General features: G+C 30.6%; 1 protein-coding gene across 1 annotated transcript; it reads right to left on the bottom strand.

The window, feature by feature from the left end:
• Positions 1-1,416: 1,416 nt before the first annotated feature.
• LOC123698087 lies at positions 1,417-12,110 on the bottom strand. The gene is made up of 4 exons (XM_045644681.1): positions 11,957-12,110; positions 3,799-3,878; positions 2,518-2,635; positions 1,417-2,029 (listed from the first exon to the last, which is right to left on the bottom strand). Exons 1-4 carry the CDS (start codon positions 12,012-12,014, stop codon positions 1,800-1,802), a joined length of 486 nt encoding a protein of 161 aa, XP_045500637.1. The 5' UTR covers positions 12,015-12,110; the 3' UTR covers positions 1,417-1,799.
• Between the last annotated feature and the right edge of the window lie 4,446 nt (positions 12,111-16,556).

Genomic DNA, 16,556 nt, shown 5'->3' with positions numbered 1-16,556 from the left:
AATTTCGTGAAATATCAAAATGTATTTTTTCAATAATTAGTATAATAGTTAAATAAAATTATAAATTCTTAGGGGCCATACATTAATCACGTGATGTTTTTTTTGGTATTTTTTCACCCCCCCCTCCCCCTTGGTGATACGTGGTGAGGTTTAAGACTACCCCTCCCCCCTCCCCCCTATATCACGTGTATTTTTTCGTACCTGCAAAGAATCAATTTTTTTATTTATAAAAAAATACTAGTATAAGTACTATGATATATAAAAGAGCTAGATACGTTACCCGCTCTCTATTTTGGCAAGAAAAAACTCAGGTAAGTGCCCGAGTTTCACTTAGTCACGCACCATTCAGCGTCGTGGCTGGACGTTCTTTTTGTATTTTAATCGGCAGTTGTTATTACGAAGTACATGAGTGAGACATGTATTATGTCTCGTGCGTGAGAGTGAAAGAGAGAACAACTGTATTGGTGATAATGCGTTAGTAAGTAGGTATGTATTAATTACGCTGTTTTTTAGTGCAATGATGTTGGCGTATGCCGCGTCTACTAGTATAATAGGTCATTGTATAAGTACCCATCATCTAATTTTATTTTTAAGACTAGGTACTATAATAAACGTTCAGAGGTAGGCAGAAAGATTGCAGTTTGTTTTTGAATGACATAAAAATAATGAAAGAAATGCGAAAAAGTTGTACGCGTTTGACTAAAAATAAAAAGATGTAACGCCTCTTTTCGGTTGAGTATCGCGCATTTGCCGAAAAAATAAATACACGTGATATATTACTTTACCCCCCCTCCCCCTTGTGATATTTCGTGATGTTTTGATGGACCCCTCCCCCCCTTACGAGCCTCACGTGATTAATGGACAGCCCCTTACAAAATAAGATTAAATTTATAAACTCTTGATAAAGATAGACTTAATACATTCCAGCCCAGCAGACGTTATTTTATCAATGATTATATTAAAATGGTTATCATAATGTAATATGAAAACAATAAGTATAAATAAATTAGGTGAGGAAGTAGAAAATACTATCTTAAAAACATACGATTTATATGAAATTGATACTATCAATTCATTGAAAGGAACTGATTATTTTTCATTGATTAAATGCAGGTTTTATCAATAATCAATTTGTAACAAATTACAAATGCAATTAAATCAAAACAATGTGTAAAATTTCTTGTTAATTAATATTTAGATACTATCACCGCTAAAGAATTCCAATTAAATAAAAATGGAAGGTGATATCTTCAAAACATTCGATTGATAAAAAATGCATGATAAAATATTGTTTGTTTATTATTTTTCAGTTTTCTCTAACATAAGCGTATTATCAAATTTGTTTTGACTATCTATTAAGTAGGTACAATATAAACTAAACTTTATCAATGAGTAGTTTAGGAAATAAAAGGCACGTTCAACAATATATTACAACACGTATATTACAAAAAATATGGAATAATAAATATGGTAACATCTTCAGGTTCCTAAGTACAAATAACGAAATCATACATATTAATTTAACCATAAAATTTGTTGGAAAACTCAATTGGAAATAACTCCTTAAATAATTAATTAATTAATGTTATATCTATTACTTATAGATTACAAAAATTTCAACAAGCAAAAACGACATTGGACGGTCCATGAAATTCAAAGGCGATGCATTTTTTGAATTGGACGTTTAAAATTCAATTTTGGCACTTTTTTAAGCGAGTGCTCGTGATTTTCGTGATTTTGTAACGTAATGTCAACTTCAAGCTTAAGCGCACATGGTTGCTTGCTGATTTGTTATGCTATTAATGCTTGGTGTAAAGATAAGTTGCAATAAGAGCTAGGATGGCCAATGGAGCGGATGCAGCGATGGATCCAGCTCCGTTGCAGCGGTCCTTGTCGCAAACGCTGCAGTGCTTGATTTGCTTGCTGGGGTCGCTGGGGACGGCTTTGGCGGCGTTTTCTAGGAGCTGGCAGGTATGCTTCAAGGCTGTGGGGTTGGCGTCTAGGCACGTACGCACGACTGAGCCATTTTCTGGAATAAACAAATACATCTATTATTAAGAAGGCATGAAAACGATAATCACAAATCACCAATTATGATGATGTTTAATTTGTAAACTTTTTGTCTTATCCAGGTTGAAGGCAAGATTTTATTAAAAACCCTATATCTATATATATAAAACTTAAAGGTGACTGATATAGTGATCTACCAACGCACAGCCCAAGCCACTGGACGTATCGGGCTGAAATTTGGCATGCAGGTACATGTCATAACGTAGGCGTCCCCTAAGAAAGGATTTTAGAAAATTCATCCCCTAAAAGGGGTAAAATAGGGGATGAAACTGAAGAATGAAGCTAATTACTAATACACTATTTGAAAATTGACTATTTTCTTATGTCAAAAAGTGAGCAGTTTGAACTCTAAGTTATAGAAAACAGATTTGGTACTTAACGTTTCTTCTGAAAAACACGTATTTTTAACGAATGAAAATTAGGTAGAGTTAAACAAATATTCCTTACCCAAGACAATCTTGTGGCAGTACCGGGGAGCGCCAGTGACTCCTTCAATGAGTTCCCGGGGGAGAATCGTGCTCAAGTAGGCTCGGTTGTAGTTAATGGAATCTTGTGTTGAACAGTCCTGAAAATTAATTGAAAAAATGTATAAATGAGGCACGTTCAACAATATATTTATTTTAAAACAAATAATCTTAATTAAAATTGTTCCGACAAAAATATACACAACTATTCAAATGTTTGATTTAAATTAGCGGAAATGAAAACTGACGGAAAATTCAGTCCAATTTTTTGCATACCTAGATAAAATTTGTAGACATGAATTTACGAACATTTTTAGTTTTTACATTAAAGCAGTACAACAGTAGTTTTAAAATTATTATCATATAGGAATATCCTATAGGTAGCTAATAACAGTTGCAGTAGTCGCCGCGCCCCTCCGTTGTCGGTACATTAATAATAATTTTTAAAACGAATGCAATACAGTCCATATTTTGATCGACTGGGTCTTTGTTTAAACTTCTCTGAAATATCTATTCGTTCAAATTATATAATAAAGAATCTTTGAAATAAATAATAAAAATGCTGACTATGATTACTAAATAGTTACTACGTGTATTGCGCTAATTTAGCCTATATTCGACTTGATAATACAAACACTTATGGTGTTGGTGTTAATTTTCAAACTCAGCACATAAAGCTAGTTATACACTACAGCTTGCTAGACTTGCAAACGACTATGTTCATCGCCTAATTAGAAAACTATCCTCTTACTACGTTAACGATGTAACCCTACCGGCATTCCATGACTGTCTTTATAAAAATATCCCGAACGCAGCAAACCAGAAAAGGGAACATAAAACCGGGTACACAACAAAATAAATTTGAAGATTCATTGTTTTAACTTATGGGGTAGCCTGCCAACAGATATTAATAGACTATAATATGTTTGTAAACATTATGAAATCATAATTAAGCTTCTAAGCTTTTTGGCGGCTCTCCAACTTGTATTTGGAGTGAATTCTAAGAAATATGACATGATTCCTATGGAATTAAATTCTTGTTTAAATTTTCTTAAAACGAAGGACTCAAAGGGAAAGATCGGTGTCATCATATTAAAATATTGCGTTGGAGTTGAAAGTTAAGATTTGTTCTCGTATAAAAAACCTCTAAAAGCTTTTTTATTTTATACTCTAAATTTTTAAGTCTAAGATATAGGTTATTTGGTAATTCTAAGATATATGTTTTACCTATGAACATTATAAATTGCTAATAATAAACACCCACCACAACAGTCTTTCCATCGAAGGGGTCTTTGCAGGCGGGATCGGATTGTGAGTTACACTGGAAGCACTGCAGGCATGATCCTGAAAAATAATAACACGCTTAAATTAAATCTCTCTTTTATTTAATTAAATTAATTATCAGGTGAACGTTTTGGTTCCTGGGAGTGGCAGTTTTTTGGTTGAGATTTGATGAAAAAAGAATCGAATCCAATTAATTATTCGTGTGTTAATTATCGTGTTATAAACAAGAGTGTTACGACAAAGCATGCAAACTTTTATTTTTGAGGGTGGGATTCGATTCTTGATTTTTGCTTTGCTTATAAACTTTATTCTTGTAGCTAAATAATTATATTTGAACTCGGGACGGTCGCGGTAGCAAAATATTTCAAACTAACATTTTAAGATGTTGAATATAATTTATCGTTGTAAGGTTATTCAAACCATCTGTTTACGACGCAGCAACATTTTAATAGATTCATAATTTGTCTGAGTCATACATTGAAAAATTCCTTTGCTCTATGAGAAACATATTTAAAAATTTATGTATTCAAATTCGTATACCGTATTTAATAATCTTTTCAAATTGTTAATGAGATTATCGATGAACAAATTCATAGAACACAGAACATTCATATTTATCCGTAGTAAGATATTTAGGCAGGTGTTGAGGTGTACTGTGTAATGTACCTATAAGCTTAGTGTATTTATTTTATTATTTTAATGTAAAAAAAGGCAGAAATAGTCAACTTTATGAACACAACATTCTTATAAAGCAGGTGTAAATCAAAGAATCAACCTTGTTTGTTACGATGTAACAATGAAGGTACATGCTACCTAATTAAGACCTGAGTAACTAGTTGTTGTTAATACTTATACACCTAACCACCTATCTATTTATGTACTTAGATATAGTTACTTCTGTTTTATATATAGTACTATTAAAGCAGCATTTAAACTATAAGAGTGATTTTCATAGAATACTAAATTACAATGTTCCGCATGTTTGTATGTAACCGACTCCTTAGACTTGATTTTGATCCAATTTAAACTGCTTTGTACTCACAAGGATCGACAATACAATAATTTAATAATTATTTTAAAGTGTTTTATTAATAATTGTTTTAAAGTGTTTTTAGTTCTTTTAAACAAGTTGGGTGGAGCTGGGAGTCGTGACTAGTCGTTTATAAGTGAAGTATTTATTGACAAGAAAATGTTCTCTATGTCATATTATAATTTTAAATTATGCAAGGAAAAAAATAAATCGTCCTCATTATGGGTACGATTATGAAATACTTTTGTGAGAAAATGTGTTTAGCATTTTATTAAACACAATATGTTTTGTATCCGTAGTCTTAATATTAGTGTTTCTATAGATTGGGTCAACACAAGGGAGCTATTTTTAAATTTGATATGTATAAACAAAACGTTTTAATAAGAGAATGATTGATATTAATCGAAAAATATACAGCAACGCAAGGTTAATTAGCAGCAATTATACATTAATACAAATTACTCTTAGCATAGTATTTATAAAATATCAATGGTTCATAAATAAAACATAATAATTTTCAGATCATACAGAAGTTATATCTACCGAAGTAACCACAAAATGTTCATGGTAGAGTCACATTCTATGGGGAAAAGAAAATCTATATCAATAGCACGTAAGTGTCATGTCACCGACGTCAATCAAATAGGTATTCTCAAGGTATTCTTTATTAGTTTGACATTCACAGTTAACACTCATTTTGCATTCAAGATGCAAATAAAAACCTTATTTAAAATATGACGACGTCTTCAAACAAAATGATATGTGGTAAGTATCCTACAACCATGATAGGAAATGAATAAGTACCGATCCTTTAAAAATATTATAATAGAAAATTTCTTAACAAATTACGCATCTAAACCTGTCTTATGAATAGGTATATAGGTATATAATATACTCTACCTATTGGTAAAAACTGTCTGAAAGCACCTGAAAGTCCGTTCAACGGTTTTAGGATTATTGTGAACAGACAAACGCTGTGGGGACCTTATTTTATTTGCGTTAAAGAATTGATAAAATAAAATAATACCTACTTAATAGCGTTGAATAGAATATATTTTTATCTTTAAGAAAATTGTTTTTTCACAATAAAAAGATTTCTTTGCTTTCAATAATTATGAGTCAATTCATAGGTAAGTTTAAAACTTTATCTAAAACTGGTTTCTCAAACAACGTTACTAAGTTAGTTTAGAAGTTGGTTACTTATGTCACTTTACCAAACTTTCTGCTTTCATTAGATTTTGGAACGGAGGTAGAAATATAAACTAGCTCAATTTTATACCTGGACTTTTATACTACGTAAATAAACTTAACCACTTGTGAGCTTTTATTACGTCTACGCTTAATAATAAACAATATTATATTTAAATATTTTGTAAAAATTAATATTAATAATAAAGGTAGAAGCAGTATTTTATTATAGTAAAATATTTATTTTATCATTGTATGCAATAATGTGACGAGTGCCAATATAAAGAAATCATTTACATAGAAATGTACTCTTAAAAATAAAAATAAAATAACTGATGTAAATTAATTTTCCACACTAAAACTAACTTATTTCAGGTTATAAGGTTAGCTCTTAAACATAATGAGAACGCACCCCTTTCATGACATACATTATTTTCCCTTTAATAGGTCAGAAAAGTAATAAACTACGGTAGAGACTTTTATCGATGGCTCACTATAATTAATGCTTTCTAAAAATGGCCAATTTCATCATAATTAACATACTTTTAACATATTGTATAATATCAATGATATATTATGTATTTTATCAAAGGCATCTTAAAAAGGTTACCTACCTAGTTTTGTTTGAAACTATCCCAGAGCAAGCCAATGCGTGAGATCATTATAATATGACTAACAATAATGTGACCAGTGCCAATAAAAAGAAATCATTAAGGTATAGTATTTGTTAGCAAAACAAAAGGTGAACTTCCTTTGACTATATATACCACAGATATATATACCACGTTTAAATTGCGTTAGGCGTGGCTTCGATGACATAATCCATCTTCGCTAAATTCGTGTCAAGACGTTAAATTGACCTTAGGGGCCTTTATAATATACGTTAACGCTTAGCTCGCAGTTCTGCCTATAATGTTATTGATTATTTATTTTTCAACAGTTTAGAAATTGGTTAAGAAGTTATCTTAGGTAGTAAAAGTTTGAGGAATAACATCGAATGTATATGAGCATAATCCTAATGATATTATACGAAAGTTTGTGAGAATAGATGGATGTTTGTTACAAAAAAAAAAGTACTAAACGAATTGTGCTGAAACTTTACAGTAATATACTTAAGTCTGAATAACACATGAGCTATAGAAATGCTTTTGGTGTAACCACGCGGCACAGCATGTAATTATTAATACAATTTTAAATTATCCATACTAATTGCGAAAGTAACTCTGTCTGTCTGTTACTCAATCACGCCTTAACTACTGTACCAATTTGCATGAAATTTGATATTTCATGTGTAGAATGTATAGAGATGTGTAGAATGTATAGAGATATTTTGATACCCGAGAAAGGACATAGGCTACTTTTTACCCCGGGACATAGGATAGGTTTTATCCCGGAAATCCCACGGGAACGGTAACTATGCGAGTTTTCCTTTGACTGCGCGGTCGAAGCCGCGGGTGGAAAGCTAGTTACTTATATAGATAGTTAACACCCAGACGCAGAGCAAACATCTATGTTCATCACACAAATATTTGCCCCGGATAGGGATCGAACCCACGACCAATTATTATTATAAGTCTGTTCAAACTTCAAATGTGCATAATCAAATGAAATTGATTTATGATAACAATCAATTAACTGTAATTCCTTTCTAATTCGTATGCTGATTGCTGATGCTTACTGAATATATACCTATGGTTCATTCAGACATAAGTAGGTAAATATAACAACAACTTATAAAATACTATAAATTTATAGTAGGTATAACAGAGAATCTGTTACAGGTAGTAAGCATATTAAACCCTTCGTAACTCTATATTCGTTACAAAACTTGTTGAATAAAGGCTACAAATAAACACATTTTATGATGTCACCTCCTTCCATTTATATATTTAGTTCATGATCAATCGCGTCACCTTCGATAGTTACGATTTCCGAACGATTGCAAACATGAACACGCGTCGTTGAATTATTATTTACATTTAAACTTTTGATGTTTTCGAAAACAAACAAACAAGTTTTTAAATGAGCTTAACCTGTGAAGCTGGAAAGTTTTTCGGTTCATAACAAATTTATATTTCAACTTGCCGACATCATAAGATTGTTTTTGTGAATACCAATAAACTACTACCTTCCTATTGATAAAAAAAAAACAACTAAAAATATTTAGAAAGCATTAAGTTTCTATATAAACAGGAACCATAACATGATTTAAATAAAATAAAGTCTTGATTATGAATATCAATGCAAACATTTCAACTAAATAATATACATGTAGGTACTATATACATCCTAGTCCAAACATTTATATAGAAGGTAGAATCACAATCCACGTAATACATAGGTCCAGAGAAACATCTCATCATGTCACACCTTTTGATCTAAATTTGTGTAAACAGAGCGATAAAATCTACTAAGTTATTTATACAAAGCTTTCAGCAATGTACCTTTGCTATAATAATCAGAAAAGCGTAGAAAACGCAACACTTAAACAAATATCGTACTTAAGATAAATAATCTACATATTTTCCTCATAGATTTAATATGCAAAACTATTTTTTCTTGTCCGGCGCAAACACGGTAAGTATAAAAAAATACTTTTTGTGGCATTTCACATAATGGCCACACTTAATCTTCCAAGGCTACATTAAGCCTAAGTTATGAGGTAGAAATTTAGTATTTTTTCCATAGTTCCTTGGCATGATCCCAAACTTTGTCCACATTTCGATCCTTGAGAATCAAAACAAAACTTTCTGCATGAGTTATACTATATGTAAGTGTGAACGCAAATGTGTTCCTGAACGTACATTTTTATTAACAAATAAATAATGCTACAAAAACATAGATAAATGATCAATTAATTATGTAACAAAAAGTAGAAAGTAGGGTAAGTACTAACTGGTATAATAAATGTCTAAGAATACTATCTATAAATTAGTCATAGTTGTTATGGTAGATAGATAATAAAAGAAGTTTATTACAATACTAATTATAAAATTAATAAGTTTTATGATACTCGATTTTACTATGTTTATTCGTATCTTCGACCTAAATTCGTTCTTTAGCCTAATTAAGAACTAAAATATAATAGAACAAGTTCGCAAAGAGACAACAATTAATAGATTTAAACGAAATGCCAAATATCATCAAAATTGGTTCAGTGATTTAGCCGTGAAAGCGTAACAAACACTTTCAAATTTGTAATTGGTACATACATATATGTGGTATTACTTCTAAATCCATAGAACCATAAGCCTGCGCAAAACGGTCTAATTTTAAAAGCATAACAAAGCGCCGATGTTATCTCAAAACCAATTCTAAACTGATGACTGATAAACCTAACTGTGTTTATATACAAGCATATTATATGCTCGGTTCGTGAGTTCACCATTAACTATGTTGTTCACCTTGATAAAACTCAATTGTTACTCTTTTCATAAGGAAAACAGATAACGATGCCTATTTGCTGTTCGCTTGTATGGCGTGGAAAATAACTCAGTTTTCAAAGCGAGAGTGAATAGGTTTCTCTCAAGAAGGCATGTCACCTATATCGCAGTATATTTTACATCAGGTAGACTAGTGGTCAAATGCCTGCTTGATATATTATAAAAAAATGTTTAAACACATATGTGGCCATATGAAAGAGTTTTTATGAATCGAATAGTTGATATATAAATATTTTAGTTATAAGTATTTATTGAAGAAACAGTTTTTAATTTAAAATCCTAATAAACAGTATTTTGCTTCACGAAAACACAATAATCTCTCAGACGAAATTTACATAAATCTATTGCTCATCTACAATGAAGCGGACAAAAAAATAAACATACATTCGCATTCATAAATACTAACTAGATATATTTCTTCACTGATAATAGTATATTTTGTGTTTCATTTTCATTTAATTTTATACTGTGTACTCTACATTCTTTATAATTTTGTGCTTCATTTTCATTTAATTCTATACTGTGTATAATGAACTCTATATTCTACAAAATATTTAATTATTATTATATGAGAACAGTTTTATCTTCCTCAATGTAATTCTTAAACTTATAGTGACACTTGCAATCGGAAATGTGTTAATAAATAAATATTTAGTATTCAATGAACACATGGACAGATTGATCGAATGTACTGTACGTGTCGCGTACTACGCATTGGTGAACATGATGTCATACCCTGTTTTATATTATACTCCACCATAGAATATATTATACTCTCTATACATAATTATACACATAGATGAAATGATTTTACGTTTACAAAATGGATGTTTGTTTTGTCATTTCATAATAACATGGAGTTTATTAGAGTAATTAAAATTCGTAACAAAACATTGGGCTTATTAATTTCGGAGCGCATTTTTGGTGGTCTCATTAAAATTCACATAAAATTAATATATAATAATGAGTAGGTACCTATGTTATAGGTGTGTGTGTGTGAAGTCCCATATCCCCGTAGTGGGGTAAGGGGCAGATGCATTATGCATACATCTGTTTCACTGATCGATTTTTCTTTAGGGACAAGTAGATGATCAGCCTTCTGTGTCCTACCAGACCGAGACATTTTTTTTTTCTTCGTCTCCACCGGGAATCGAACCCAGGACCCCTCGGTTCTACGCTCACGCGTCAACCACTGTACCAAGGAGGCGGTCAATGTTATAGGTACCTACTCATTATTATATATTTTCTCTTTTTGATACTCTTTTTGATGTTCTAACCTATTGTAGAACATAGACGGAATAAACAATTTAAAACAAATTGGATGTTTTTGCAATATATATTCGTTATATTGTATGTACACTATATAAGTATACTCTATAGGTACAAGGTCAATAAACAAGTTCGCATTGAATCATGGTTTTTTATAAAAAAAATGTAAAGTTAATTTTCTCACGATTTTTTATATAAAATGTCGATTTAATTTTGTAAATTGTCGATGTAAAAACTGTATCTATTGTTATTATAATTTATTAATTAGAAGGTATTACTAGTAGTAAAATTCGTTAGTAAAATTCAATTAAATTATTAATTGAATTTTACTAACGAATTTCTTATGACAGTTCTCTAGGTAGGTTTCACCTACTAAGATCGGTATCTTCAGGAAACTTTCTCTGATTGAAAGTAAGTTTTGATAAAAAGAAATTGAAATATTTGCGAATGAATTTCTCGAGCCTAAATATAACAAAGGATTTCTTCTTAGCAGTAGGTATTTGGCATAAGTATGTAGGTCCATAAAACTGTGTCTCTTTGTAAAAGCCACTATTTCATATGTTTGTCCCCATTCAGCACCCTAATTTGGCAACCATGGCCGTTTCAATCTATTTTATTACATATTGTTTGAGACAATTTCAGTATACAATTTGCCGTTTATATTGTAACATTGTAATCTTTAAGTTTGAATCGCACACGAAATTCTACATGCAACCCTGTTTATGTTAGTCGTATTCTCAAAACCTTCATGGATATAAGAATAATTAAATCAAAGTAACAGTTATTTTATATTTCATTAGTAAAGCTTGTTTTATACCTACTGTACATAATATAAGACTATACTGGAGTGTCCAGTTGTTAAAGCTTAGGGTAAAAGTTAGAACATTGTTTGTAGAAATTGTAAACAGTAAGAAATTATTTATTATAATATATCCTAATCACGCTTGATCTTAGTTATTTAAATATGATATACGTAAACCAACTGATGGTCAAAGTATTTGAAGACCTTAAAAAAAACAAAAAAAAATATTTTTATATGCATAGAGCTTAAAAACAAACATAAAAATCGCAAAATCATTTACTTCAATCATACCACGACAAATCAAGATTGATCACTGTTTACCATTTCGACCTGACAATCGAATTTAAAAATAGAAAAAGGTCACCAGTTTAGCTATGCATTTGGATAATTAGGGACAAAAACGTACCGAATTCGACCAGAGCCAGTAGAGCGGCGAGGGTAAAAGCAACACACCGAGCCATCATAGATTATAGAAGATGTTTTCTGAACAAGCGGACTCTTGTAACGAACGAATCAGACTGAACACTAGAATAACTTGCCGCCAACGCGTCGCCGGCGAACGCATTTACACGCTGCTTAGGGTGGCCATGTTTTTTGTGTGGCACGCAATGAGTATTGTAATTTTGTTGTTACATATTGAAGACACCGTATTTGTTGATCAGTTGCTTCATAGCTTTGTATGCAAGGCAAAGGATATGAAATACTTTTCAATGATGCAATGGAATGGATCATATAAAAATTATAGTGTTGTATAGAGAATTTAATTACTCTGACCAAATCAACCGCGGCTACGAGTTCATTCGGGATGAAAATTTTTTAGATTGTGTCATTAAGTGAGTTATCTTGAGTAGCTTCATTAATTTACTTATTTAATATTATAAATAAACAGACAAAAAACAATCAAATCGTTGCACTTTGAACTTATAGTATAGATAATAAGTATAACGTATACAAATAAACACTATAAATGATTAAAATTGCAGGATTTTAAAAGCAAATATTGACAAAATATTTCATAAAGAATATGAAGACATGAAAAAAAAAAAACCTCACCAGTCTCATGAAAATCTATAAGATGGTAGAATACTAAAAAGGTCACTGGTATGAATAGCAAAAACTTTAAAGGTCGAAGGTTATTTATTATTACAATAAATGAATTTTAATTATTTTCTAGATTAGGGTTTAACATATTATGGATTTACAATTTTTAAATAGAACCTAATCATAATAGGGTCACGTAACTTGGATTGATTATAGTCCAGTAAAACTTACAATGTATGTAATGGGCGTGCAATTTTATGAGTTTGTTAATCTTATTGCATACCTACCTACTTTGATAAAGCTTATAAGCCGATGTTCATTCCATATAGATCAGATCAGAGCAGATATTATAAAAAATTACACAAAGTAAGTTTTGGTTTATTTTATAAATCCTTAACTTTAATATACTAAAGAAAAGAGTATAGCTGATATACTCTAACAAATTTTACATGAATCGGTTTCACCAAGAAAAAAACATTCTATGTGTAAATGGAATAATGAATATCTACAAACATTCATCCCATTGAATATATAAATAACGATACTAAGATTTTTCTCAATCGATGGTCACTGTCGTTTTCTTTGAACCGCAAAAATAAAAATAGCTCCCAGTTAAACTTTTGGACGAGAATTTCTTATGAATGAGGGAACAAACAAAGTACTTAGATTACTAGAGATTACAAGAACTTTACGATAAAAAATACAGTTACGTGGCACGTACAAGATAAAAAAAGTTGACGATAATGATTTTATGAATAAAAAAATACATGTTACAGAGTTTAGTGACTTTATGTGCTAAAAACAAAAAATAAACATACATACAAAATAAAATTTATGTATGATCTGAAGCTCAGATATATTATAGTTTTCTATGAAGGTATTATAATAGCTCTACCCTGTACTGGACGTGCCCGACCCAATTTTTATCAAACTAGATGTGACCCGTGGTTTCGCTCGACAAAGGAAATTCCTATGAGAATCATAATCACAAGACACACTTTCGCAATTGTAATATTAGTACGGATTATACAATGAATAAAATATGCGTTAACTACTAAGACGATATAAATAATAAATATAAGACACCGAGAGCTAAATGGAATATTTTATTATTTGATGAATATTATGTAATGCGACAAATGTCTGAAGAAGCTGCAAGATTTTTCAGTTTAGATTTTGTTATTAAACATAAACGCTAATTTTAGTTTTAAATTACTTTCTAAACAGAGTAGAGAACCGTAATAAAATGTGTATGTTATATTAAGTTTCTCTACATTTTGTGAAAGAATCTATGTAAGTATGTTGATTAAAAAAAATACAAATTCTTTTATTTAAGAAATAAAATACAAACAATATTTTCAGTGATCCCATGTGATTTCAAAAAACATAATAATGTACATATTTATCTATGAAATATTATAGGTTCATCTAGTTTCTAGATGTTAAAAGTGCTTTCCTAAGTGCATTTGGAACTGTCACGCACCGACTTCAGATACCTGTATATTTATCCAGTAAAATGTTTTCGGGGCATCGTAAATAACGATTATTTATTATTGACAGTATTAAAAGCTCTGTTTATAAATGTTCTTCTATAATAATATTATGTAGAGAAAATATTTGTATGTTGTCGAATTGGCTCAAAAGTACTGGACGGACTTGGATGAAACTTTACAGTAATAAGTCATACATTAGAACTTGAGTACTAGTACACTACAGAAAAACTTGAGTATCTATTGTGTAACAAGTGTGAAACTCTTACTTAGATCAACAGTTTTTCATTAGTGAAGGCTAATAATAATAATTATTTCTACATCGATATTATAATCAATAACATATTCGTAGTATATAAATGAACGGGATATCACGTTTCCACTACAGAAATATTATATGTATTCCTTGTAGTTAATACCTATACTACCTAGCCACTAATCGAACAACCTTCAATTCCTGAACAGATATCTGAATGATACTGATTGTTACGAGTCCTCAGGTATATCTAGTAAGATCACTTACTATAAGATCAATTTTATATTATTTATTTATTTTTTGCTAATGTAACTAAAGTAATTTGAGTTTTAAGTTACTAAGTTTGTAAGTGGTGGAGACCTATATTATGTTTACACATACTATAGGCACCAACTTTCAACACCTAAAGCATGTTTAATGTAATCTAAAAAACTGCACATGTTGTAGAAATAAATAAATAAATTATTTATTTTATTTTTTAATCTTATGTCTTTTTGAGAAAAACAAATTTTCTCTTATAAGCTGTATAAATTTGTAAAACGCATCTCTCATCCTTAGCTCCAATTACCCCAAATTTGAGATCATTTGAATAATGGCAAGCATAAAAAAGACTTCCTTGCAAGCTCCCATAATACATTGTTATAAGCTTGAGCTTATTCGCAAACTTATATTAAAGACGTAACTTGAGACGATTCCCGACTTCCAGGCTTGTTTTTATTACCTATTGTTATTTTATATACCTCCAAGTCGTCGAATCCTATATGCCTATAAACGTGTATTTTTACAACATATAAAATGTTATCTGATATAATATGCTTATAATAGTATTGTTTTATTATAATCAGGGCACTCATTAATTTATACATACATTAACATGACATTGAAATAAATAATTTACACTAAAATATCGTGCGTTCCTCTCCAAAAAAAGAAAATCCAGGTTTTGGCAGCACTCCAAGAAAGTAATTGAAAACTAACAAGATTACTTCAAACGCCCTCACACACCCACCCTCCCATAAAACATCGATAGCACAGATAACATTCTATTCGATAGTCTATGTAAAAGAGTATTTAAAACAATTTTTTTTTAGTTACAATTCCGCCAACCTTAGGGTGTATGCAGAAAGAAAACTTATAAGCGCTTACCGGTGCCATACAAAATTTGTCTTGGTCTGCTTTAATCTGCTTCCTTTGTGTAGAACGAACCAGCGCTGACAAGCGCCGGTAAGCGCTTATAAGTTTCCAGCTTTCTTTCTGAATACGGCCTAACACAGAGTATAAAACTATTTTTTATCTGCGATGTTTACTGCTTAGCCCTAGTTTGATAAGTGGAACAACTTTACATATCGATCTACGAAGTGGGTCAGCGACCAGCGTCCTGGCTTAATTACGCCACGTCAGCCATAGAGCCTCTCAGATAACGCAAGACATTTATCATATCGTGTATACAGAAGCTTACACTAGTAACTATGATTTCAATTAATTTATGACCATAAGCACTATAATAATTGTAGTAAATTGTACCAAATTATGCGAAAGACATAATTTTATATTAAGATTGGTTTAAACAATTTATACTATTTGTTCGCTAGTATATGTATAATATTTATTATTACTTGAGAATATATAAAAAGTAATGTCTCCAAAAATGCATCCACAGAGTAACTATGAAATATATTTCTGTATTCTAAGAATTTATGACTTTTGTCAAACGCCATATACCACCTACACCTAAGGAATGCATTCTACAAATGGGAACATAAAATCCTTGAAACTTTATTGTTTCTTTACGGGCGTTTAGAAAATACATCAAATCTACATTGTTTTCGTTTACACATATGAGGTTCTTGCATTAGAAAATTAATGACCATTATATTTTTTATGACTTTGAAATGACTCTGGATTAGGTTTGATCTGAGGTGTTTTAGGATTATTTCATTTATTACAAAAAAAAAAATGATAAAGGCCTCTTTATGTTATATGAATTACACCCACTTACAGCATGCTAGTTCAAAGTTCGATCCATGACCTTAACAAAACCGATAACTATAATATACCTACATAATATTTATTAATAAACATTTTGTTTTCTTATGTTACTCACCTTATCCAAACTAATATTATAAATGCGAAAGTAACTCTGTCTGTCTGTCTGTCTGTTACTCAATCACGCCTTAACTACTGAAACAATTTGCATGAAATTGGGTATAGAGATATTC

Source organism: Colias croceus, chromosome 15 (assembly GCF_905220415.1).
Source record: "Colias croceus chromosome 15, ilColCroc2.1".
Classification (NCBI taxonomy): Eukaryota; Metazoa; Arthropoda; class Insecta; order Lepidoptera; family Pieridae; genus Colias; species Colias croceus.
The sequence above is the reverse complement of the archived record's forward strand: the minus strand, read 5'-3'. Positions and strand labels throughout refer to the sequence as shown.

What these genes read in the sequence shown, in the direction of transcription:
- LOC123698087 (XM_045644681.1), bottom strand. Translation starts at nt 12,014, where the DNA reads ATGATGGCTCGGTGTGTTGCTTTTACCCTCGCCGCTCTACTGGCTCTG. An exon ending in ACTGGCTCTGGTCGAATTCG is followed by an intron (nt 3,879 to 11,956) that starts GTACGTTTTTGT and finishes ATTATTTTTCAG; the next exon opens with GATCATGCCTGCAGTGCTTC. An exon ending in TCGATGGAAAGACTGTTGTG is followed by an intron (nt 2,636 to 3,798) that starts GTGGGTGTTTAT and finishes ATTAATTTTCAG; the next exon opens with GACTGTTCAACACAAGATTC.